The 23,972-nt window shown below is 42.8% G+C and overlaps 1 protein-coding gene across 6 annotated transcripts in view; it reads left to right on the top strand.

The window, feature by feature from the left end:
- The first annotated feature begins 1,716 nt into the window (after nt 1–1,716).
- The window catches only part of PPP1R9A (protein phosphatase 1 regulatory subunit 9A), a 149,986-nt gene continuing 127,730 nt past the window's right edge, over nt 1,717–23,972 (top strand). For 2 of the 6 annotated variants that reach the window (XM_030007530.2, XM_030007526.2), the window contains exons 1-2: nt 1,969–2,219; nt 3,620–5,304. In XM_030007530.2, coding sequence (XP_029863390.1) covers nt 3,844–5,304 — 1,461 coding nt within the window. In that variant the 5' untranslated portion in view covers nt 1,969–2,219; nt 3,620–3,843. Of the gene's footprint in view, nt 1,819–1,968; nt 2,220–3,100; nt 3,231–3,619; nt 5,305–23,972 lie in introns of those variants that run through there. The other 4 variants (XM_030007528.1, XM_030007532.2, XM_030007531.2 and 1 more) reach the window with 4 other exon arrangements.

Below are 23,972 nucleotides of genomic sequence, written 5' to 3'. Positions count from 1 at the left end.
CCCTTTTTTTGCCTGTGTATGTGCATTATAAAACTCTTCCAGATACATATCTGGTACATGCTACGCTCTCCAACCACTCTGCATGCTTAGCCTAAATTCACAAAGGAAATAAAATGTTTAAATTTCTGCATTATGTCTCTATGCTTCTTCAATGACACTTGAAGCTCTGTTAATGTATTTTTATCTTCAAAAGTCAAGCAGCTCTCTAAGTGTTCTTACAGCTTCATGTCTACAAAATCGTACCGATAGAAAGGCACTGCCAGAGAGGCTGGGCCTCAGATCTGGTGTGTTATCTGATGTTTAGAATTTAATAGGGAACGTCCTGGTTAGTGGCAATATTTTTAGTCCTTGTGCAGGTTATCACCCGCAGGACTCCTCACCACCGCAAGCAGCTGTGAAACAGTTGTTCCCTCATTCTTCTGCTTTGGGAAACCGTCTCAGAAGGGGAGCTTTCTCTAACTGCTTTTGAAGCTCAGGTGCTGCCTGTATCCTCACTCATTACACACCTCACCTGAGCTCTTATTCTCCCTGCTGTGCTAGCGTTCCTTGGCACGGCAATGCTCAGCAGCCCACGGGGCATCCAGAATCCCCCTTGTCCCCTCCTGTGCCCCTGTCCTCAGGCAGCAACAGCCTGAGTGGAGGCCACGCAACGCACCAGGATGGGCTTATTGCCGGCAGTGGGAAAACCACTACTGAAACGTCCTCACTTCTGTTCCCGGCCCCTTGCGTGTATATGTATCAAAATGCTGTTTTCCAGTCTGTTTTACGAGATTTGTTGTTTGCCTGTCAATATTAATGCGCTGGTTATTTAAACTTTATTGAGGCAAACATTCTGAGCGGCATACCCTTGGTGCAAATGAGATTAACTAGAGATTGACACCTGTGAACACTTGGAATAGTATATAATACCCATGCTTCAGTCTCATTAAAACTAATGAATTAAGTTTGTGAACCTATATACCGAACGTCTCTATTTTCAGTCACTGCTGTCTTAATTATGTATGCATAATAATTAGTTTTCAGAATTTGCAGCGTACATCCCCAGGCCATTTTCTGGATATTTATTCACTCAGTTTAACGAACTTTGCTTAGGAGTTGCTACGTGATTAACAGTCATTACCTTCTCGGATTGCCAATTTTACAAATTACCTAGATATTTCACGTTCCACAATTAAGTTTTCTTATTCACTGCATAAAGCCAGAACATTTTTGTGGCGAACTCACCCACCTAACGAAACAATAAAGGCGTGTCGGTTGTGGTTGTACTCTTAAGGGTAATCCACCACCATCCGCCGCCCCAGCCAGCGGTTGCCGGAACAAGCAGCGTTCACAGAGCTGGTTAGGGGTTTGCCCGGGTTCGTTACCAGCACGTTACTCTTTCATACGGGCTGGGTTAAAGACCATAAGAGCCAGGGAGGGAGTTCGCTGCGTCGTGACCTGTAGCGAGTTCTCGGCGCGCCCCACAGGTTTCCTGCAGCGGGAAGAAGCGGGGGTTTCCCTGCGGCGGGCCGCCGGCGGGACCCGGGACGCTGCGCCCTCCCGCGCGGAGGCGGGCACCGAACCGGCCCGGTCCTCGCGGGTCGGGCTGGAAACAAGCGTTCCCGGGAGGAGGAAGGAGGCGGACCGCGGCGGGGGGGGAGCCAGCGGGGCTCGGCGCCGGCGAGCCCGCCGCCCGGGCGCGGAGGCGGCGTGGCCGCGGCCGGGCCCGGCCTCCGCCGCTCGGCGGTAACCGCCCGGGGCCGGACTGCAGCGGGAGCGCGGCTGGCCGCCTCCCCCGCCCCCCCCCGGCGGAGCGAACCACTGCGGCTCGCCGAAGAGGTGAGGCACCTGTCACCCGCCGGCGGCGGCGGCGGGCGGCCCCGCGGCGGGCGGCGGCGGCGGCGGCTCGGGGCGCCTCCCGCGGCGGGGGCGCGGCGGCCGCGCCGCGGCGGAGGGGCGGGCGGCGGGCGGGAGCGCGGCTGCGGCGGGGCGCGGCGGCTCTCCTCCCCCGCGCTGCCGCCGCGGGTGTGCGCGCGGAGCCGTATCGGTGCCCCAGCCGCCGCCGCCGTTGCCGTCGCCTGCAATGGCGTTGAGGCACCGCGGCGGTTGCTGCCTGCTGTCAGGCGGGCGGCGGCAGCGGCCGTTCTCCACAGAGGCGCCGAGCCGCCGCGGGCCGGAGGAGGAGCGGGGGCAGCGCTGAGGCGGGAGGCTGGGGGAAGCCCGCCGCGGCTCTCGGCTGGGTAAGGCGGCGTGCGCGCTCGGCGGGAGACGCGCTGGGCTCCGCGGGGGAGCAGCCCTGTCACCGGGCTTTTGTTTCCCGGGGCCCGGCCCCGCGGGGGCGGCGGGCGGCTGCCCGGGCTCTGCCCCGCCGCAAGGTGCTGCCGCCCGGGGCCCCGCGCCGCCGGCACGGCGTGGCGCGGCCGCCCGAGGGGGAGCCGCCGCCGTCGCCGCAGGGGCTCCGGCGCTGTCCTCTCGGGTTAAGTTTATCGCCTCCTGCGCGACCGGCGGGAGCGGCGGGTCTCGCCGGGAGCCGCTGCCGAGTGGCCTTCTCGATCGCCCGTGGCGATCGGCGCCCCCCGCTCGGGCAGGGGCGGCGGGACCGGAGCGCGGGGCGGCGCGGGAAGGGGCGCGCCTCTCCCGCGGCGGCGGCGGGGTTCCCTGCCTTGGTACGAGCGCCGTGCGTTGCGGCGCCCAAAACGAGGCGTCCCCGTCGCGGCGGGAGCGGCGGCGGCGCGGCCGGGCGCGGGCTCGCGGAGCCGGGGCTGGGGAGGAGGAACGGAGGGGAAGGAAGAGGGCTCTGGGTCTCGGTGAGCCCTGCGCTGCCCTTCGCGGGCGTGCGGGGGCCGGGGGCGGCGGCGGCGGCGGCCGAGGCCGGGGAGCTCCGCGGCTCCGGCACGGCGGCCCCTGCGCGCCCCCCGGGCCGGGGGGTGGGAGCGGATCCAGCCCCTGGCTCGGTTTCTGCAGCTCCTCCTTGGGCACCTCCAGGCCCTTCCAGGTGCTAAAACCGCTGCCCGTGACAAGGGGCAACTTTCTCTGACTGGATTTCACTTTCTTTACCATGTCAGCTGAGGATGTTAACTTTGGGTGCAGTTTTCCTTATTCCCTCGAGCTGCAGTTTAATTTGCCTTTCTAAGTGTATTATGTTTGATGGTATTTCTACCATTATGTTTCTCTGAGAGAGCAAGGGTTGTCTTGCAATGCCTCAGGGAAGTAGAACCATCATGTTTGCATGAATTACTTTATAGTTAGATGTAAGTAACTCAGAGGTTTGGTTTGGGGATTTTTTTAAAAATTTTTATTTTTTTAGAAAAGTTCAATAACACAGAAGTAGTGTTATTTTCCTTGTCACATTGCCTTTCCTTTGCATGCATGTTTGTGGCATGATGTGATACTTTGTGAACGGTAGGATGCGATAACCTGTTCTTTCCCTATGGAATGATATTACAGATTGCAAATTATGCAACAATCAATTTGAAGAAGTTTGTGATGACAAGTTTTCATGTGTCTGTGCAGTGTTAAGTTGTATTTTTTTACTATTTTTTTGTAAACACATCAAATAAAGGTAAATGGAAATTGTGGCTTATATTTCAAGAAGTACAAGTACCCAGCGTGATTCAGGAAACCCTCCTTTCTATTACAGGTTAAATCAGCCGTTGTTCTTGAGAGTCTTCGGTTGCACTGCTTTGTCAGAATTGACCACGTGTGTTTAGATATTTGCCTCCAGATCTTCTGTCCAGTATGGCCCTGCTGAAGGGCAGTGCCCCCTGAGAAAAACAGTCCTCAAGCAGAATCTCAGCTGTGACAAACTACCGAGAGCAGTACCACAGAAACTATGTAAGCTGGTTCTGCGCTCCTGGAGTAAACATGATGAAAACGGAGTCTTCAGGAGAAAGATCAACCCTCCGAAGTGCCTCTCCTCACAGGAATGCTTACAGAACTGAGTTCCAGGCGCTGAAAAGCACCTTTGACAAACCGAAATCAGATGGGGACCAAAAAGCGAAAGAGGAAGGAGAGGCCTCGCAGAGCAGGGGAAGGAAATATGGCTCAAATGTCAATAGGATTAAGAACTTATTTATGCAAATGGGCATGGAGCCCACTGAAAGTGCTGGAGTTACCTCTAAAACCAGGGGGAAGGGTGGCCCTCCATCACCTCAAAGACGAATTAGGCCCAAAGAATTTGTAGAGAAAGCAGATGGTTCAATTGTAAAACTGGAATCATCTGTCTCGGAAAGGATTAGTAGATTTGACACTATCCATGACGGTCCTTCCTATTCCAAGTTTACTGAAACTCGGAAGATGTTTGAGCGAAATGCTCATGAAATGGGACATTCCAATCGCTACTCCCCAAAGAAAGAGAAAGTTGTTTCCAATGAGCTTCCAGATGAGTGGTGCAGCTCTAAGTCTCACAGAGGCAGCACTGATTCACTGGACAGTCTTAGCCCAAGGACAGAGACTGTCTCTCCAACTGTGAGTCAGCTCAGTGCAGTTTTTGAAAACACTGACTCGCACAATGTCATCGTTGTAGAAAAGACAGAAAACAATGAAGAGTACTCTGTAACTGGTCACTATCCGCTAAACCTCTCATCTACTGTCGCAAATATCTCTTCCCCAGTTCCAAACCTTGAGGGTTTCAGTCCTTTGAAAGATGCTAGCACGTGGTCTCCCCCAGCCAAACAGAGTACAGGCGTGGTGTCTGTTGAGAACTCTCAGCAGAATAGCACGCCTTCAGCACCGAGACAGAAGACATCCACAGGCGCTTCGGCAGGTTCAAAAACAACTGAAGAAATAAAGAAGAGTACAGAGGCAAGTGCTGATTCTGTTGAGAGCTCTGCAGCGAGTCAACAGGATTTGGTCAACGTGATTGACAGCGAAAGATCTGTGGACAGCTGTGCTAGGAGTAAATCAAAAACAGGGACAGAAGTTTTGTTGCAAAAGGAGCGGTCAGAACATGCAGAGGGTATCTTTGATAGACTGGAAGCTGCAGAATTACCAAGAAATGTAGCATCAGGTGGTGATTTTGCCACAGATGCTGTTTCAGATGCTACCGAGTCCCATTATGATGAGGCAAGTGAAAAAGAAGTGCATGAAGATGTGAATAATTTTCAGAGTTCCCATGTATATATGCACTCTGACTACAGTGTATATCGGGTACGATCGAGATACAATTCTGACTGGGGAGAGACAGGTACAGAACAGGATGATCAGGATGACAGTGATGAAAACTGTTACGAACCTGATATGGAATATTCTGAAATTAATGGATTGCCAGATGAGGATGAAATCCCAGCCAACAGAAAAATACAGTTTAGCCGTGCTCCAATTAAGGTAAAGTTTCCTAAGTTCTTTTTCTGCAGTTTGGTTCTTTTTCAAATGCAACTTTATTTCAAGTAGGTTTTGACATCCTGTCTTGCCTCTGAAAAGATTGCAGAGGATCTTTCGATACATGTTCTTATTACGGTCAGCCAGTGAGCATAGTCTTAAATGGAGTAAGGAAGTTGAGCTCTGATGAGCTTGTGCCATTTCCTAGACTACTTGACGGCTGATTAAGCCAGCAAAAATTGAGAATGACAGCTGGTTTTCTGAAGTTTGAGAATTTTAACATGCATGTTTTGACTTACATGACTGAACTGTAATCACATGATGAAATGTAGAAGTGGGTATTTGGTGGCCGTTGTGCTGCTTGGGTTTTTTTGTGTTGTTTTGTTTCATTTGAAATCACAGCTTCTTTAGATCGAATGGCTTTTCTTCAGCTCTCACCAGATGTTCTTTAAAGTCCCTGTGTTTAAACACTGTGCCATGAAATAACAGTGTGATTCTGTCTCATTAGTAGAGGACTATTAATATTGTGTCTGAATTAGCATCATCTTTTCTAGTAGCATTGTCACTTTTTTAAAACTTTGAAACATTAATATATGTATATCTAGTATATGTATCTCAGTGCTACAGAAAGGCAGAAGTCAGTTGATTAAAATACCTAATGATGGGTGGGTTTCTTGAAGAGCTTTTTTGGTTTGTTTTTAAGTACCTTGAAATTACAGCTAAGAATGTTGTTTCAGTACTTTCAGTTCAGGAAGGAATAACTAGTCATGTTTTGTTGTATCAGCTTTTTGCTGCTGAGTCTCTGGTTAAGTATAAATGTATTTTACTTCCGAGTTGTTTATAGTGCACGTGGTCTCAAATGGACAATTCAAAAACATAGCCATTTTTCCAGAAATGGCTCTTGAAACAGACATATATCATGGAGTAGTTGAAATCTAAACGTTTTAAGATTAAAAATATGTAATTGAAATTGACTGTATTGACATTAATTGTGTGAGTTTAGCAAGGAAAATTACTAAACCAACAAACAGAAGTTTCACTATCAAACCTGAAGTATGTGATTTACGAAATCTGCATGTATGCCACCTGTGGTTTAAGTGAGGGTAAGATGTGTATTTGTATTAGGAAATTTTCAGCTGAATGAAGCAACCAGGTTTTCACATCTGTTTATTGGGGGGGTGGAGGGAGGGGAACTGCCTTGTGTTCTTCATGCTTCAAAGAGATCATTTTTTACACTGAAACAAAATATTCCAAGCTGAGATAATGGATTTTTTTATTTTGTTTTGTTAGTATTTTATTCAGGCTTGCGTCATGGACCAAAAATTCTAACGGTGTTTGTGCTCCCTGTAGATTATTCCCATAATTAAACTAGCTGGTTTTCTTTAATATTTTGGGGGGAGATGAAGTAGAGAAAACTTTTATTACAAAGGATTATGTAAGTTGTCCCCTCCCCACCTCCTTCCCCCTCACGCTGTACTAATAGACAAGATGATGTTCTCTCTTCTGAAAGATCTACCAATTATGTGCAGAGGTTTGTTTTATCATATTTATTATGGTTCTATCAGATAAGGATCCAGAAAGTGACTCCACTGTTCTGAAAGAGCTAACAGTGACATCCGTACTTCAGTATATTGCTGTCATCTGAATCATGCTGTCATGCCGAGTGCTAAAAGACTATTCTCTCAATTATTTAGTTATGAAATTTTTCTTTTCTTCTCAATTTTTTCATGCTATATTCATTTCAGATTACATATTATCAAGTAATAATAACAGTCCATCAGGAAAATGCTCTAAAAGTCATTTGCGTAAATAATAAAAGAGTACATTTGTCATGGTTTTAAGCATAATGCACTCTTAACAAGCTTATCCAAAGTAAAAGAATCATTGCTTTAATTATTTTAGCATCTTTATTGTAGATAGGAAGAAAACAGAATAAAAGCTGCATTGAGAGAGAACAGTGTAGGAGGGATTGGGAGGTTTGGGAGATCCCCTGCTTTTTGTCCCAGGTGCCTCCAGTGCATGCAATCTGTTAGTCATGTGGGGAAACAGAAGTGAGACTATGTGGAAGGCTTGCACTATGAGAAGGAAGTGCAGCGCAAGTTGTGGAAAATTAAAAACTGCTTCTCGAGCCTTCCTCCGTTTTCTCTGCAGTAGTTCCTTTGGCAGAGTCAAGCAGCGCAAGCCCAGGCAGGCTGCCAGCGGCATCAGGTCACTGCCCGGCCATGCCTCTGCGGGCAGGGACCTGGGAAGGGCAGCTGGAGAATCCCCCCGTGGGTCCTTGGAGGCTCTTGAGTCTCTGGGCTCTTGTGCTGCCTCTCTGACAGTGCTGCCAATTCGGCATGCTGCTAGGAGGTTATGAACTGGCTCTGGCAAGCAGTTTCTGCCCAGCAGATAGGTACCAATGAGCAGTGCAGAGGGCAAGGGGGACTTTTGAGTTCTGTCCCCTCGCACAGTGCTAGTGGGTGAACTTACCTGATCGCTCCCCGTACCCATCCGTTACGTGGGGATGATGCTTGCTAGCTGAATAGACAGCAACTATTTAAAAATGCTTCTTTTCTAGGCAATTTTGTGTGTTAGTGGGCATAACTGGTTTCATTAATACTTTCCTGAACATCGTCTCATGCATAGCATAACTGAGAGAGAGGAAGATACAAAGCAATGTAGGAGTATTTTCTGAACTGTTGAAAACTGATTTGTCTTTATTAAAACGAAGCAATTTGTACTTAACTACTCTGCTAGATAATGATGTGAAAAGTCCAACCCAAACTCTAGATGTTTAGCATTGATTTCACAGTATCGTACTGCCATTCTTCTCCTACAGGTGAGCTCTGAAATAATTAACAAAATTGGCATTTGAATGTGTAACCTGTGAAATGAGTGAGTAGTTATTGCCATAAAGTTGTTACTTGAAGGTCTCAACAGGTTTACATAAACATCTTTGAACTATTTTACCAAAGGATTTTTCAGGTAGACTTGTTAAGAAGTAAATGAGAAGAGTGCTGAGACTGAAGGGCAAAGAGATTTCAGTTACCACCAAGGGGAATCCTTTCTGTCCCGTTAGGGGAAATGCTGTGGACTGTGAGAAGTAATGAAGTATAGGCAGAATGATGAATAAATAAAATCTTACTCATCAAACTGATAAAGACTGAATTCTGCTCATCTCTCAAGCAGGAAAAAACCCCCAGTTACTGAGAAACTTGCTATAAATACTCAAGTCAACAAATGCAGGAAATTCTACTCTGTTACAGTCTGTAATTTTGCTATCAGAGATCCCATGCTCCATGGGTCATTTACTGTGCTCTAGGATTATGGGATGTTTGCTGATCTCATCTCTGTTGAAAGTTCCTTTAGGAGTAGGTGGCTGCCCAGGGGCCATTGCAGGCTTGGAGAGTTTCTAGGTATTTGGAGTGTGGCATCGCTGACATGAGCAGTTGTGCGTGTCTGTGGGAGGTTAAGTCAGCTTGGTGCTGTTCAATAAAAAAGTAGCCTAAAAGGGCCCAAGAGTTGGTGCTGTTAGCGGCAGTGGGCATGAGTGTGTTGCTAAACAAGGGATGTGCACATTGATAATAGCAGTTGATATGAGTATTTATATAGGAATATAGAGGCCTTCATCAGCACTGGCCTGTTCTTGTGTTGGGGTGTTGTGTTTCTGCTCAGAGATAGAACTGAAACTCTCCAAGGCAAGTGTAACAGCTGAAAAAGTTAAGTAAATGTAATGAGGAAAAAAATACCCTGGTCTTACCAGGGATACTCTTCTACACAAAAAAGCAGAAACTCTGTGATTTATTGGCCTTTTGTTGAGTTTTGCAGGGTTTCCTGGGGGTTGGGTTATATGCTGCTTCCCAAACGTTGTGGGCTAATTGGACAAGGTTTGCCAGTAGTGCAAAATTCATTAGCTCATGGCTTTCCACACTCTAGCAAATGGAAATGTATTGATTGTCCAAATCATAGTCCCTTTTGAGTCATGCTTCATTCATCCTGGATAGAATTAGGATGGAAGAGTAACGTTCACCTCTTCTCCTCTCTCCAAGTCCAGAATGTCTGGTATCTTGATAGCTGATGGCTGCATCTTCAGTTAGTGCCCTATTTCTGGCACCAGGTATACGTTAAACCATTTAAAGGTGCTAGCAGCAATTGGTGTCTCTTGCTGAGCCTCCTTTTGCAGCCTTCTGCTCTGCTGACTTGGCCCTCCCTGGCTAAGAGGTTGGAGAGGGTGGGGTAGTATGTGATCAGACCGGATGGCAGACAGCTGGTAACTTGTGGTGCAGTGAGGGATTTTAGCCCAAGCTGCTGCTGCAGTTTTCGGGGTTCCATAGGGTGCAGTGGTGGTGAAGGGACCTCTCTGCAGACTTCTCTGAGTTTTGGGGTAGGTGTGAGAGAAGGTAACAGGAATGGAAGGGATATAGCAAACGGCTCTTCCATGCTTCAGCTAATTCCATACGAAGGGATTATGATCACTAGTGCCTGTGCCTCATATGTTCTTCCTCTCTTTTGTTGGGCAGTATGACTGAATCTTATACCCTTCAACACTTCAGTTTTGCAGATCGTGTTTTGTTCAAATGGTCTTCAGGAATCCGAATTTGTGCTTCCCTCTCTTTTTTTTTTGAAGTGAGCCTTTAAAGAGGTTTTACAAGAAGTGCTGTGACTGTAGTTTAGTGTAAAATATAAATGACATTTGTGTTTAACCATTGTTTTGAAATTTCTTATGAACTAGATGGTGATTTTTCTTACTAAACATCAGTTCAAGGAGCAAGTCTTTATTTCAGTTATTCCTCATTTCTCTCACTAAAATGTATTTGGGAATGTAAATAGTGGCAAAGAAGGAATCTGAAACAATCTGACACTACTTTGGAAATTTTTTACTCTCTAAAATATTATTGTTTGTTTGGTAAGCATCAAAATAAAGTATGCTGGAAACATTTTCAAGTTTTGAAATTTCTTGAAAAAGAAAGTGTTTCTTTGCCTGATTCAGTGTTTAGTATGGTGTTTACCTGTTGTTGTCAAAATGTTGATGAACTATTTTGCATCATAGAAGTCATAAGTGAAGGTTACCCATCTACAAGCACTCTACAGTCCTGGGCTCCAAACTTGCCACTGCTTCTATTTGTGTTTTACTTAAGTGAATATGGAGTTGGATTTAGATGACCTCCGGATCTCCCTTCGAACCTCAGTGAGCCTATGATTGTATGAATAAAGTAGTCCCAGTGGGTGTTAGGACATTGGTTGAAGGCAGATGTGGAAGACAGGACTTGCAGAAAGATCCTCAGGCTATATCAGATTTAAAATGATTACAGAATCTGAGAAATTAATTCACATTTGAATGGGTTGATTAAGAAACTTTACAGATAAAGAAAGATGTGAAAGATGTGTAGCTTCCTTCTGAAATCACTGAAAGAATATTTTGCTTTCCTTAGATTTGGTTCTCTACTCTAGCTCCTGTGACCATGCTTTGTTTACAACATTAGGAGTGGATGGTAGTTTTGGCTAAAGCATGAAACTAGGTGTTAAGTAGGCTTAGGCTATGTCTCCTGTAATGTTGAATAAATCACTGAACCTTTGTGCTGGTATTTGGATTCTGTAAAATGGGCAGCAAGTTGGTAATTAATTCCATTAATCTTGACTTGTGAAGTAGTTTCACATACTGAGCTATTGCTTGGGTAGCTTGAAACATGTATTCTGCTACATAAAATGATCTTATACTTTTTTCAGGTATTGTGAAGTATGGGAAATTCTACAGGCTTAAGTAGTAATAATATGTGTTGTACTGCAAGGATTGTGATGCTAACTTTCATTATTTGTAAAAGTTAACGTAAAACCAGGTTCTTTGTTCTGGTGGTAGGATATATAGAGCATTTCTGGGACCTGGTCTTTTATTTCAGTTACATTTGTTACAAAAGGCACAAACTTTTATGTATATTTGTCAGGGAAAGGAATGAGAAGTAAATATTAAGGATTCAAAGACTGGATGCTCTCAGATAAAGAGCAATAGTGACAGGATAAAGCATTCCAGAACAAGTTGCTGTTTTGGTTATTAAAAGGTCAGTTTGTTCTACGTGGTTATCACATGCATGAAGTGTATTGCTGAGTTGGAATTGTATACTTTCACTGGATGAGTCTTTCACACACAGTAATTTCAAGTGCAAAAGAGTTTTCTTGTATTAGGTATACATGGAATTATTGGAATACAGTAGATGGAATAAAGTTACTTGCCTACCACTATATGCTGTGGAGACTTTAACTCTTGTATAGGTCATAATTTCACTACTAGTTCTAGGGACCAGTTATTCCTGGATGCAATGTTCACGCACCGTTACTGAACTAAAACGAAATAATGTTGCTTTAAACTGGGTTTTATAAGCATTGAGGACATTCTAGAAGAGCCGTTTGTAGAAACCGAGTTTGGATTGAATAATTGGCATCAGAGGTTTATGTGGTTTAGATTGAAAGGGGTTTCCAGTTAAAGGTTTTGAATTTCAAAAATGCAGACTGAGAAACTGTAGGGAAATGGTTTGAAATTAGTTGAACCAAAGAGCAAAGGTAGCTAACGGTGGGGTTCTTGGAACCTCTTTGATTCAGAATTAGAAAAAGTATGTAGGATTTGCATCCCAAGAAAAAGCAGAATACACGAGCAGAATAATTGCAGACCTAATCAGAAGAAAAGCCAGCCAAAGAGAATATCAGAAGCTAGCCAAGAACTTGCAAGGAGTGGCAAAAGTAGTTGTTTAAAAAAATGAAGACTGTCATAGAGTTCAAAAGTCTTAAGTGTGATTAAGATGTTGCCGAAAGCCAAGCTGAGTTTGACCTTGTAAAGGAAAATAATCCAAGTAGTTAAAAGCTATTTATCCATTAAAAATGAAACAAGAAAGGAAGCTGGGCGTTATGCAGTGAGCATGAGGTTATGATCAGAGCTATCATCCCCAGCTTGTATTAATATTTTGCCTTCATTTTTGGTGCAGTTGGTTGTGTTGAACATGAAATCGGGATTAAGAGTGAAATAAAAGCATACAGGTGGAAACTCTTACAGTGGAAATTCTTACAGGGAAACGAAGATGAAACCTAGAAGTTCCTAGTGCTGAGGTTTGTACGGGGCTTGGTGAAAGAAGCTGTATTTTAGAAAGTCTTGTAGCAAACATTTCAAAACAAACAGAACACTATCAAAATAGAGATGGTATTTAACTGCGGAACAGCAAATGCAGTAGCTATTTTTCATAACGTAGAGAAGAGGTGGTTCTGGCAGCTTGAAAATTATTATTTTTTTTTTCCTGTAGCAAAGCAATAGAAAAAAACCTAAAAAGAATCAAGGCAGGGAGGCAAATGGAAAAGTGTCATACACGTAAACGGATTTATGAGAGGTAGCATATAATGTCTGCCTTTGATAAGATAGAAGACTGTTAAAAATTTCAGTAGTTCTGTCTCAGAAAGTTGCAGTGTGCTAATGACGGTTGCTTTTGACGGAAAGTGGGGAAGCCTTATCGTTGCATAGGATTACAGTAAAATATGGATGACTGGGAGGACTTGAGTAGTAGGGATGGATTTATGAGCTAAGAAGTTTTATAGTAAACTAGTGATTCATTTGTAGGGGATGACAGCTAAGGAGAAAGCCACTCTGTGTCTCGCTTGCACAGAATGACAGCAGTAACCTGCGGTGCGATGCAGCTGTGTGGAGGGGAAATAGCATTCTAGATACATGAAGCAAAATATTTTGGTAGTGGTAGTGAGTGTCATTTTATAACTCGCTAAGGAGACTTCATCTGGAACATGTCTGGTGGATTCTGCTCAAGGCGAGTGAGCTTGCAGGAAGAGTTGCAGCAACTTGCTGCTCTTATCTGTCTTTTTCTTGGTTAATTCTATCATAAAACAGGGAGCTTAAGAAATTTATCTTGCTCAGTGAGGGATGACAAAGCCTGAAAAAGAGCATAATTGCTTCTCTGGTATATCCAGAAAGGAAAAGCACCTGAAGGCTAAGGGGCAGCATTCCACTTTTAAGGTGGAATTGAGCATTTTCCGACTAAGATTAAAGAACTGTAATAGCAGGCACTCTTTTACTGTGTTCCAAATAGACTACTGTATTGTCTAACAGTGTCTATTAATTCTGTTAAGGGTTAGAATTTCCTTCAGCACTGTTGAATTTGCAGACCACAAATAATCTATTAAAAAAAGTATCAGACGCTCCTGTAATTAAATGGTACAAAGCGATAGCTGTTATTCTGTGATGTCCTTTTTTATATAGAAAGTATTCTAGTGAGAGCAGAAGCTAATTTTACTCACTAGAGTTGATTCAAGAGACCTGTCAGATCACTCAGATATTTCCGTATGATAAAGTCAGTGGAAGGTGTGAATACAGAATTTATCTCTGAGACCCGTTTGCGTTGCGTTATTATGCATACAGGTGCACTTCTCAGTCTATGCACATCTGTAACTTTTTATGTTCCTCTCTGCAGTTTCCATCTGCCTTAGTATTCAGTGCATAATCTCAAGGGCATAAGATGCTGGTTCACATTGAAAGGATATCTTTTAATATTCAGACTATGCTGCATGTAGACCTAGGGCCTTTTATTTGATAAAATACTGTATTTCAAATTTACAATTCACATTATTTGTTTAAAAGCAATAAGCTATAGAGGCTTTTAAAAGTCGTGCTATCAAACTCCTGTCTAATTCATCTAGATCATGGCCTTTATGATAAAAAAATTCCCAAGGTTTTATCCAGCTTGTAATCGTCTTTACATCTTTATAAGCTTGCAGTCATCTTTAAGATGGACTCTGACATATTTAGATACTGACATATTTAGACTCTGTAGATATGTAGATTCTGACATATTAAAACATTTACCTGTTAGCTCTGCCGCCTTAGCAGCCCAAAGATACCTGTTCATTAATGTTGACTTGGGTGACTGTCCAGTAGATTTTATTGTGCATGGACTGCTTAAACAGAATACTCAGAATATTTTAATACTGTATTTTTTTGCAAGGGCAAACCAGAGAGAACCCATGAATCTAGAGATTTAGAGCACTTTTGAAAAAGCTGGTAATTTAGAAGTGTGGCAAAGTGCACTAATGCAAATGAGAATGTTTCAGTATGGTGTTTGGGAGCATGGGGTTAGCAGTCCACGTAGTTCTTTACTCCTATTTGTCCAGCCTTTTTGCTCTGAAGTAGCTGCTCAGTTTTACCTCCCCTTTATTAGTCTGGTATGTTGACTAAAAATTGCCACCTTGATGTTTTGCACATTTCTTTCATGTTGATATTTAAGGGAATACCATTAAATGGAGGTGTTATTTTTTTCTTTCTGTTTGTTTTTTTTCTTTTTCCCCTTGTCTCTGTATGGCCATGAAAGCAATTTCCAACCTTAACAGCTGTAGATCCAAAATAACTGCTAAGACTTACTGTGGTTTACTACAAGCGCATGACACAGTCATTACCAGTAAGTCTTGACCATTGTAAAGGGGAAGTTACGCTTTACCAACCTCATAACCTTCTACAATGAAATGACTGGCTTGATAGATGAGGGGAGAGCAATGGATCTTGTCTACATTCACTTCAGTAAGGCTTTTGGCTTAACATCCTCACAGAGAAGCTGATGAAGTATGGGCTGGATGAGCAGACGGTGAGGTGGACTGAAAACTGGCTGAACAGAGAAGTGGGCAGACGGGAACCTCATGAAGTTCAACGGGGAGAAGTGCAAAATCCTGCACCTGGGGAGGAAAAGCCCCATGCACCAGTGTATGCTGGGGCCACCCAGCTGGAAAGCAGCTTTGCAGAAGAGGTTCTGGGGTCCTGGAGAGCAAACACTATGTTGAACATGAGCCAGCAATGTGCCCTTGTAGCAAGGAAGGCTAATGGTATCCTGGGCTGCATTAGGAGGAGTGTTGCCAGCAGGTTGAGGGACATGATCCTTCCTCTCTATTCAGCACTGGTGGGGCCACACCTGGAGTACTGGTTCCTGTTCTGGGCTCCCCGGTACAAGAGAGACATGGACATACTGGAGAGAGTCCAACAAAGATTGGATTTAGATTGGATATTAGGAAGAATTTCTTTACTGCAAGGGCTGTCAGGCATTGGAACAGGCTGCCCAGGGAAGTGGTTGAGTCACCATCCCTGGAAGTATTCAAAAAGCATGTAGACAAGGCACTTCAGGACATGGCTTAGTGGGCATGGTTGATGGTTGGGCTTGATGATCTTAAAGGTCTTTTCCAACCTAAATGATTCTATGAAAGGTCCATGAAGACCATTACAGGACTGGAGCATCTCTCCTATGAGGAAAGGCTGAGAGAGCTGGGACTGTTTAGCCTAGAGAAGAGGAGGGTTGGGGGGATCTTATTAATGTGCATAAATACCTGAAGAGAGGGTACAAAGAAGATGGAGCCAGGCTCTTTTCAGTGGTGCCCAGTGACAGGATCAGAGGTGATGGGCACAAACTGAAAGACAGGAGGTTCTGTCTGAACATCAGGAAACACTTTTTCCCTCTGATGGTGACTGAGCACTGGCACAGGTTGCCCAGAGAGGTTGTGGAGTCTCCATCCTTGGAGATGGTACTCGGAAACCATCTGCACATGGTCCTGGGCAACCAGTTCTAGGTGGCCCTGCTTGAGCAGGGGGGTTGGACCAGATGACCTCCACAAGTTCCTTCCAACCTCAACCATCCTGTGGTTCTGTGGCCTCATTTAAATCAGAAAAAAAATATTTTCCTGATAGTGAACTTTGGCAAAGCAAGCAGCTAAATTGCATCCAAGATGAATTCTTTTAATTTTATTATTTGTAAAATATACTAAACGACTTCTTCTATTATTTATGAAATTAAAAGAGTGCATGAGGTGCAAGAGTGCAAAAGGTTTTACAGATCCAAAGGTGGTGCAGCAGCCCCAGTAGGTTCTCCCTGACTGTAATAGTTAATGTTGTTTAAATATATATGAATATTTTAACAAGAGCTCATTGAATACAGCTTGAAGTTTTACCTGTAATTACAGATAGTTAAGTTTAATTTAAGGATTGATAGTAGCCTTTTAATGTTTCCTGTAAATGAGAACCTAGACCCACCACTGTCAACCAAAATAGCTATCTAGGAAAGGATTTTAAGGGTTTTTTTTGGACATGTTTTGTTGTGTTAACAGCATGAGCAGATTGACCTAACCTTCTAAGTAACATTTAAAAATACAAAAAAATTTGGTGGAAATTTTTAAACAAATATTATTAGTTAAATATTTATGATTAAGAGGAGAAATTAAAAGCAGCCTGTACAAAAATAAAACTGTTGAGGAGCAGTGTTCATTTGCAGCGGAGGTAAAGCCCGCTAACATTTTGCATATAGCAGTAGCTGAAGTCTGTATGGCTCTTGCTGTCCTGCAGCTGGGTAAGCCTTGGTTGGAACAGAAATGTGAGCTGAGCACTTGGTTGAGGCCAAATACTCAAAAACCCTGGTCAGTCTGGTAAATAATTCCACACTCTGCTGTACACCTTCAGTGCAATCTTAAAATTACTCACTTTGTAAAACGTACCAAGCTGCTAACATTGTCTAGTTTATCTATGAAATCCTTCCGATAATGATGGAGAGAGGCATCTTGCTGATTTTGTAAAGCTCAAGAACTCCCACAAGAGAGGCCAATGTGTATGGCCAAAGATGACCAACAGCAATTTATAAAACGTGAGAGAGATTAGTGGGAAGTTTTTTGAGTAGCACTTTGAATATAAGGATTAAAACTGAAAGATAGTGAGTAAGTATAAAGTAAATTGTTCTTCACTCCTTTGGCTTAAAAGTGGATCTGTTAGAGCAAGGCTCGTGGCTATGTATGATCTATGTTATTTATTTTATTTTTCTAGTCCAGAGGGTTGCTTGTGTCTCGTAAATCCTGGACAACCCCTGTAGTTAGTCCATATATAGTTAATCCACAGCAATGAAAACCACGGGGGCTTGGCCAGGGTGGTGGTGGAGCAGTGGGGGTCTCCTACCCCAGCCAGGTGACGGGGTGGGAGCGTAGGCTGAGTTGGAGCCTCATCAGCACTCAGGACCCTGCCCTGGCTGGGTGCCCCAGCTTTCATAAGCCAATGCAGGTGGTACACAGTAGCGCTGCACTTGCAGCTTTTGGAACTCCAAGAAGCTGCAGGGCAGGTTTGTGGCCTTTTTTTTTAAGAGCTAACTGCTTACCACTGCATCAGTAGTCCTGCAGTATAGCATTATCCGAAATATGCAGTTGAACCCTCTCTTTGCCATTTTGCCTCAATTGACTTCCTGATGTTATCTGAGCATTGTAGTCTGCCTTGTAGATTTTTTTTTTTTTTTTTTTTAAATGTAGCTTCTGGTTGTCTTCTCTTCTTTTTTTCCCCCCTGTGTTGTTTCTGGACACTTCCCAGGCTGTAGTTAGTTTTGTTGATGGCATAGGACATAATTTCATTTTTTAACCTTAGTTTGCTTGGGCAATATAATTGGCATTTTGCATTACATTAAAAAATAATTTAAAAAAAAGCTTCTCCTTTAGTTGTCAGTTTATAAATTTTTCTCACTGTTTTACATAGAGCATGTTCATCACTCAAAAGACTGAAGAATTTACTGTGGTGCTTTTTTTCCCACTGAGTTTATTTTGTTACAGTATTATCTGTGGATTTTGTTTATTGTGTTTTATTATTTGTAGTAACTAAATAACATGTGAAATGTAGAGCTTCATATCCTTAAAGGCTCTGTAAATGCTGTTCATTCTCTGGTTGTTCTCTCCACAGATCTTTCTGTCTGATCTCACTCTTTGCTTTTGATAGCTTGCTGCTTTATTGTATGAGACAACAAAATCTAGATGTGCCATATGTCCCATCACAGTTTTCCTTAAAACTGTGGCTGACACCTGAGAGGAGAGGAGGCATCTCCTCTGGGCCGTGTTGCGTGGAGTATCTGCTTCACCTGGCCAACTTATAGGAGGATTTGCTGCCACCCATTTTTAGAAGATACACTTGTACACCTAGAAAAGTAAGAATTAACAAACTTATTTGTGTATGCAGATACTTAACTAATAAAATATTGTAGTGGTAATTCGTCAAAAGGCTTTGAAAGAGAAATTTTGGTCTTAAAAACTCTGTAATATATTCTTATATGATAAATATAATGCTCCCAAGGGTGTGGAGCTTGCTTTAGCTGCAAGAATTTTTGCAGTGCAAGGTAAACCTGCCAGGAGGGTGTAGCAAAAATGTCTGTTAAGGGTAAGCATGGCGTGACTTCTCTCCGGTATAAGGTATTTTTTGTTCTCATTTAAACAAGAGTGGTACTATAATCATGAAATACTAGATCAAATTCTTTGTCTTTTATTAGCACTGGAATTCGAAGATACAACATCACTTGGTGACTTGCTGAATAATAGTTGTCTTTTAATGACTGGCTTGGATTACTTTGAAAATGAAGGTCAAAATTTTATCTTTCGTTTCACTATCTGAAAAAAAACACCAGCAGAAGAAAAGGACGACTGTCCCTCATGCCCCTTTCAGACCTCAGATTTGATTAAATTCCTTAAGTGAAAAAATGCAACTGTAGAATAAATTACATTTTAAATACCTTGCTCTGAATCAACTGCTTCTCTAATATCCATATCCATATATTTGGTGCAGACATCAGTGTTACCATCAGAAATAAGATATTTTGGGGACTCTCTGACATTGTGCAGCCCTTTGTCATGCTACCATCATGAACTTCATCAGTAAATTAGCTTAGTAGTACTGATAGCAGATTTCCAGGAGTTACACCACCACCTCTGATTCAGTTCACTGAGCTTGCATATAAGAATTCCTGACAGCACATGATGGGGTATCAAACCGAACTATACTGTGCTATACTACGTAAATTATACTGCACAAGATTGGCAGATGACAGTGCTGGAAACCACCATTACAACACCACTGAGTCACGTGTCGTCTTCTGCACCATTTAGTTAGCACATAGGGAATAGAAAATAAGGTATCAGCATGCACTGATAACAGGGCAACTGGACAGACGCAGTGATGGCAATGACCTGAAGAAGTGCACAGATACTAATTTTTCTGCTCTTATGCTACATTTGGCAGTGCTGAACAGAGTGGGCATCAGGAGAGCTGCAAAACTGACAGGCAGTGCTTCCTTTTCTCATGGGTGTGTGGCAGCAAGTAAACTGGAAAGAAGCAAAGGTGAATGGGAAAGGTTTGTAACATACAAAACCTGAGAGTGGTGTAATACAGCAAAATAAGGTGGCACATAATGTGAAACAGCTTGTCAAATTGAGATGACTTAGGGGAGTTTTTCTTAAACATGGAAGCACAATTATGACCATTAAATGCTGAGGGGGAACCTGTGCATGAATTGCCAGTGCACTTGCCACCTCTGCTAAAAGCCTAGTAGTGAGATTGTAGGGTATTTTTTAGCGAAGATCATAACAACAGCAATGTCATGGAATAGAGGGTTTTCAGGTGGGGTTTTTTTGGTGTTATCACAGCACTGTTGAAGTATAATGTGAATGTGCCTGCAGAACCGCTTCAGTGACTTAGCAACATTTTCCAGTCTCACCTTACTGATACACTTATCTGCACTGCAAAGACATTTCTTAATTTTGCATCATGGTTAAGGAAAAAGGTATAGCTTTGTGTACAGTCTCCTGTAAGAGAAAGATTCAACGGCTAATTAGCTAGAAGAGAGTGAACCAAAAAAAAAAAGGAAGCTACAGCAAACTATCTGTGATGAAAAAACAAAACCTGAGAATTGTGGGGAGTACTGGCCTTTACTCTTTGCTCTGACTGTCTTCCCAAAGCAACCAGCCCTGGCAATTGCAGTCTGTTCTGCAAGGAGCCTAAAACAGTATGCTGAACATGTAGTCCGCTGTCTAATTATACTAAGTACTGGTGAGATGGTCCCTTCATCCAGTTACAAGAGTTGTGTCAGAAAATGTCTACTTCAGGTAGATCTCGTAATGAAACCATGGACTGATGCTTTATTGGAAACAGTTTTAATATCTGGTAGTATTCAAAGAAATGCACAGCTATTCTGATAAGAAAGCAAATGACTTAAAGTTCCAAACTTTCAGTACTTTTGATGTATACCTAAAAAAAAATCCTGCATTTTTGGGTGACAGTTAATAACAAACGGCGTCAGCTTCATGAAGAGAGTGTAGTGCCTTCAGTTGGAAGCAGTTCTTGAGTTTAATTACTAGTCAGTGAGTATCCTTTGTGTGATCACATCACAACTCTTTAAGCTGATCAAGGAGGTGCTCAGAAAACCTTTGCTACTGCTTAACAGGGTTTCTTACTTACTGATCTTGGAGTGCATGTACATTATCTTGTGAAGGCTGGCAGCTTTTTTAGGTGTGTTGTGAATCAAGGAGGTGCTCAGAAAACCTTTGCTACTGCTTAACAGGGTTTCTTACTTACTGATCTTGGAGTGCATGTACATTATCTTGTGAAGGCTGGCAGCTTTTTTAGGTGTGTTGTGAATCCATAATCAAATTTTATAAAAACCTTTGGCTTCTCCATGCAGTTAACAAAAGAACTTGAAGAAGGGATAACCATCTTTGGAACATGTGCCTATGAAGGGGACTCAGACCTCCCTCCCTCCATCATTTTCTAGGAGAGTATCTACCTAGATATTACACTACAGGTTACATCATTTGTTCTTCCACTCTTTCTGTTGAACCTGGGACCAAAAGAACCATCTATACAGAAAGAATTTGCAGGTCCCGGCACTGGAAAGAACACAAGGGCAAGTACGATTGTGTACCTTAATATTTAGACTGTTGCCCTTTGGCACTGAGGGCAGCTTTGGGATCTGTGATGTGCTGAAAAACTTGTTAAAATGAAATAGATAAGGAGCTATTAGGTTTAAAAAGAGATTCTTTGACTTAAAAGGAATTGAATTTTAACTCCCACATAGTGAATGAGTGTTATAACCACTTGGCCTTTTATATGAAGTGCACCACTGTTATCTCTTCCTCACCTGGATAGGCTTTCATGAAGAGAGTTAGAGCTTTCCTGGTTTTTTGATCAGACGCAGCAGTCGCCTGCCTTCGGGAGGCAGTTGTAGTGTTTGAGCCCTGAGTAAAGGGAGGCATCTCTTTGCAGCTCTTACTAGGGCTGTAAGCTGCAAGAAGTCAGAGAGACTGCAGTACTCCATAAATTGATTCTTGACTCTAGGCAGGGCCTCAGTCGATGTTTGTGCTTACTTTGTGGAGCACCACCCCTAACACAACTTAATTTCGCTTCAGATTTTGTGGGGGTTTTAAGTGATGGACTCCAGATTTTTAATTTAGTGAGTATATAAATGTTGTGTTTTCCTTTGACCAACTGATAAGACCATAAATACTTTACTGGGTTGTAGTCTCCAGTTAGTGATAATAAATAGTATTTATTTCTCAGACCAGACTCCTCTTCTGGATGCTTTTCCATCTTCTTTTCTTCAGTTGCCATAACAGTTGAAACCTGACTTTTTTTTTAGGTTGTCTCTCCCATTATGCTATTTGAAAGTGGTGGCTGGGAGGTGACAAAGGCTAACATTTAACTTCACTGTTCTAAAGCAATTTGAATGTGGAGCATTCCCCAAGGGGGAAGAAAAGATAAATAAAACATCAATGAATAAAGAAGCTAGAACAATTTTAAAACCAGGGTAACCAGGATAGGCTTTCTTATTCATGTCTTGAAGCTGCCCTGGTTTTGATACGCAGTCAGAGCCTTATCGAGGTATTCACTTTGTGGCTAGAATGTCTCTCTGTCTGCATAATGAATATAAATAAGCCCAACAGATATAATAGTAGGGAGAGAAACAGTCAGAGGAAGATGAAATAATGCTTAGTTATGCAACTGGGATTAGTGGAAGAGGAGGAGAACAGACACCTTCAAATTTTAATGGAGAATAAAAATTGTAAAATTTAGATAACTGTTTTTGCGGAATTTTACGATAGTGATGAATCAATGTCATAATACTACAGTTTAGAAGGAAAATATTATTTGCCTTTTACAATGTATGCTCACTGACCTACAGGTAGATGAGGTACAGGTGAAATCTGGGGAAAGAGCCAGGAGCTGCAGCTACCCATGTTGGAGCGCTTGCCTCCCGCCTGCACCGCTGCTCTGTGCTTCACCATTTTGATTTGAGAGAACTTCTGCAAGGTCTTCAACATCTTCAAAACACACCTCCCACATTGTCATAGCTCTTTACTAACTGTGAAACCAGGTTTCAGAAATTAAAAAAAGGTGGGTAATGTACTGTTGACAGAATTGTACCTCACGTGTAACTCTGGCTGACGAGAGTGGGTTTGTTGTCAATCATATCTTCAGCAGAACTGAAACTGAAATTAATATAGAGGAAGTAAAAGAAAGTGGCTTCAGCCTGTGCTTTGAATTCCTGGTGTGTTGAGGATAGTACTGACTTTCTTCTTTGCAGCAGTCCAATGTGACTTGATACTTGTTTGAAAATATTATCTGTCATGGATGTAATTATATGTTGGCCAATAGAAGTAGAAAACAAATTACAGTTCCCAGAATCTGTACTCCTTTCCTTTATATAACGGTATCAAGCTATGTTCAGGAAACAAAAGAGATTTAAGAGTAGGGGGACTGTCATGGGGAATATGTGTATGTATTGCTCCAGGCAGCAGTATAAATTAGGTGTACCTGAATTAAAATTAAACGAGATGGGTTGATACCAAAAGCAGTGTAGTTGTAGCTGTTTGGTGCTCAATAAAAGACTAATTTACTTTGCAATGTAGTCATATACTTTGTCTTATTTTATGTGTTACGTAAAATAAGCCAAGCAAATTCTCCTTACGGAGCCTGCCTGTCCAATGCTAATTGCCGATGGATGGTATATATTCCTCACAACAAGAGTCTGTGAATTTATTTGATGGTTTCACAGAATTTTATTTATCGTAATTCAAGGAGGTAGTTTAGAAGGCTTCCAATTTGAAGACAAAATTCCTTTTCCATATACCAGAGGACGCGGGTGCAGACTTCTGCGAAGTTTTTTTTCAGAACGCAACATTTGAAGAATCAGAGATTTTTCTCTTGCAGTTGGAGGGGGTGGCTGGTTCATCTTTATGTCATTCTGTAGAGGCAGCTGTATGTTGCTTTATGTCTTTTACAGATGGTGGCCTTTTTTTCTTTTTCCTGTGGTGGTTTAAAGCATGCTTACACAGCAAGTACAGTGACTCTTCCTGTGTTAACCTATGACTGAAGGTGCTGGGAAGCTTGATGCAGAGATGTTAAGCTAACAAAATTATTCCATCCTATTGACAAGCTCTCTGGACTTCCAGTCTTTTAAGTATCTTACAGCATGATAAGACCGGGGGGGGGGGGGGGGGCGCTACTGTGTGCCACAGACTTTGATTTGGTTTTTTGTTTCTGTTTTGCTAAATTGTGGGCTGTAGAAGGACAGTAGAATCCTGCTGTTAGTGAGATGCAAATTAATGCCTGCCCCCCGTGTGATGAATTCCTCTTAGCCAAACTAAAAGTTTGGGGGTTGATGTTTGGTTTTTTCTCTCAGTGGATATCTTAAGATAATGTATTCCTTATTGTGTTCTTTAAGTAGTTTTCAGAGTCATTATATAACATGGAGGATTTTGTGTTTGAATCTGCAGAAGATATTTTTGCTGTTATGTGGGGTTATCTTGCTGCTGTATCAAGCTTTCTTCTGGTACTGCAAATTAAGAAATTAGTACACAAGATGCATGTAACAGCAAAGGAGAAT

This window comes from Aquila chrysaetos, chromosome 3, assembly GCF_900496995.4.
Source record: "Aquila chrysaetos chrysaetos chromosome 3, bAquChr1.4, whole genome shotgun sequence".
Lineage (NCBI taxonomy): Eukaryota > Metazoa > Chordata > Aves > Accipitriformes > Accipitridae > Aquila > Aquila chrysaetos.
The sequence above is the reverse complement of the archived record's forward strand: the minus strand, read 5'-3'. Positions and strand labels throughout refer to the sequence as shown.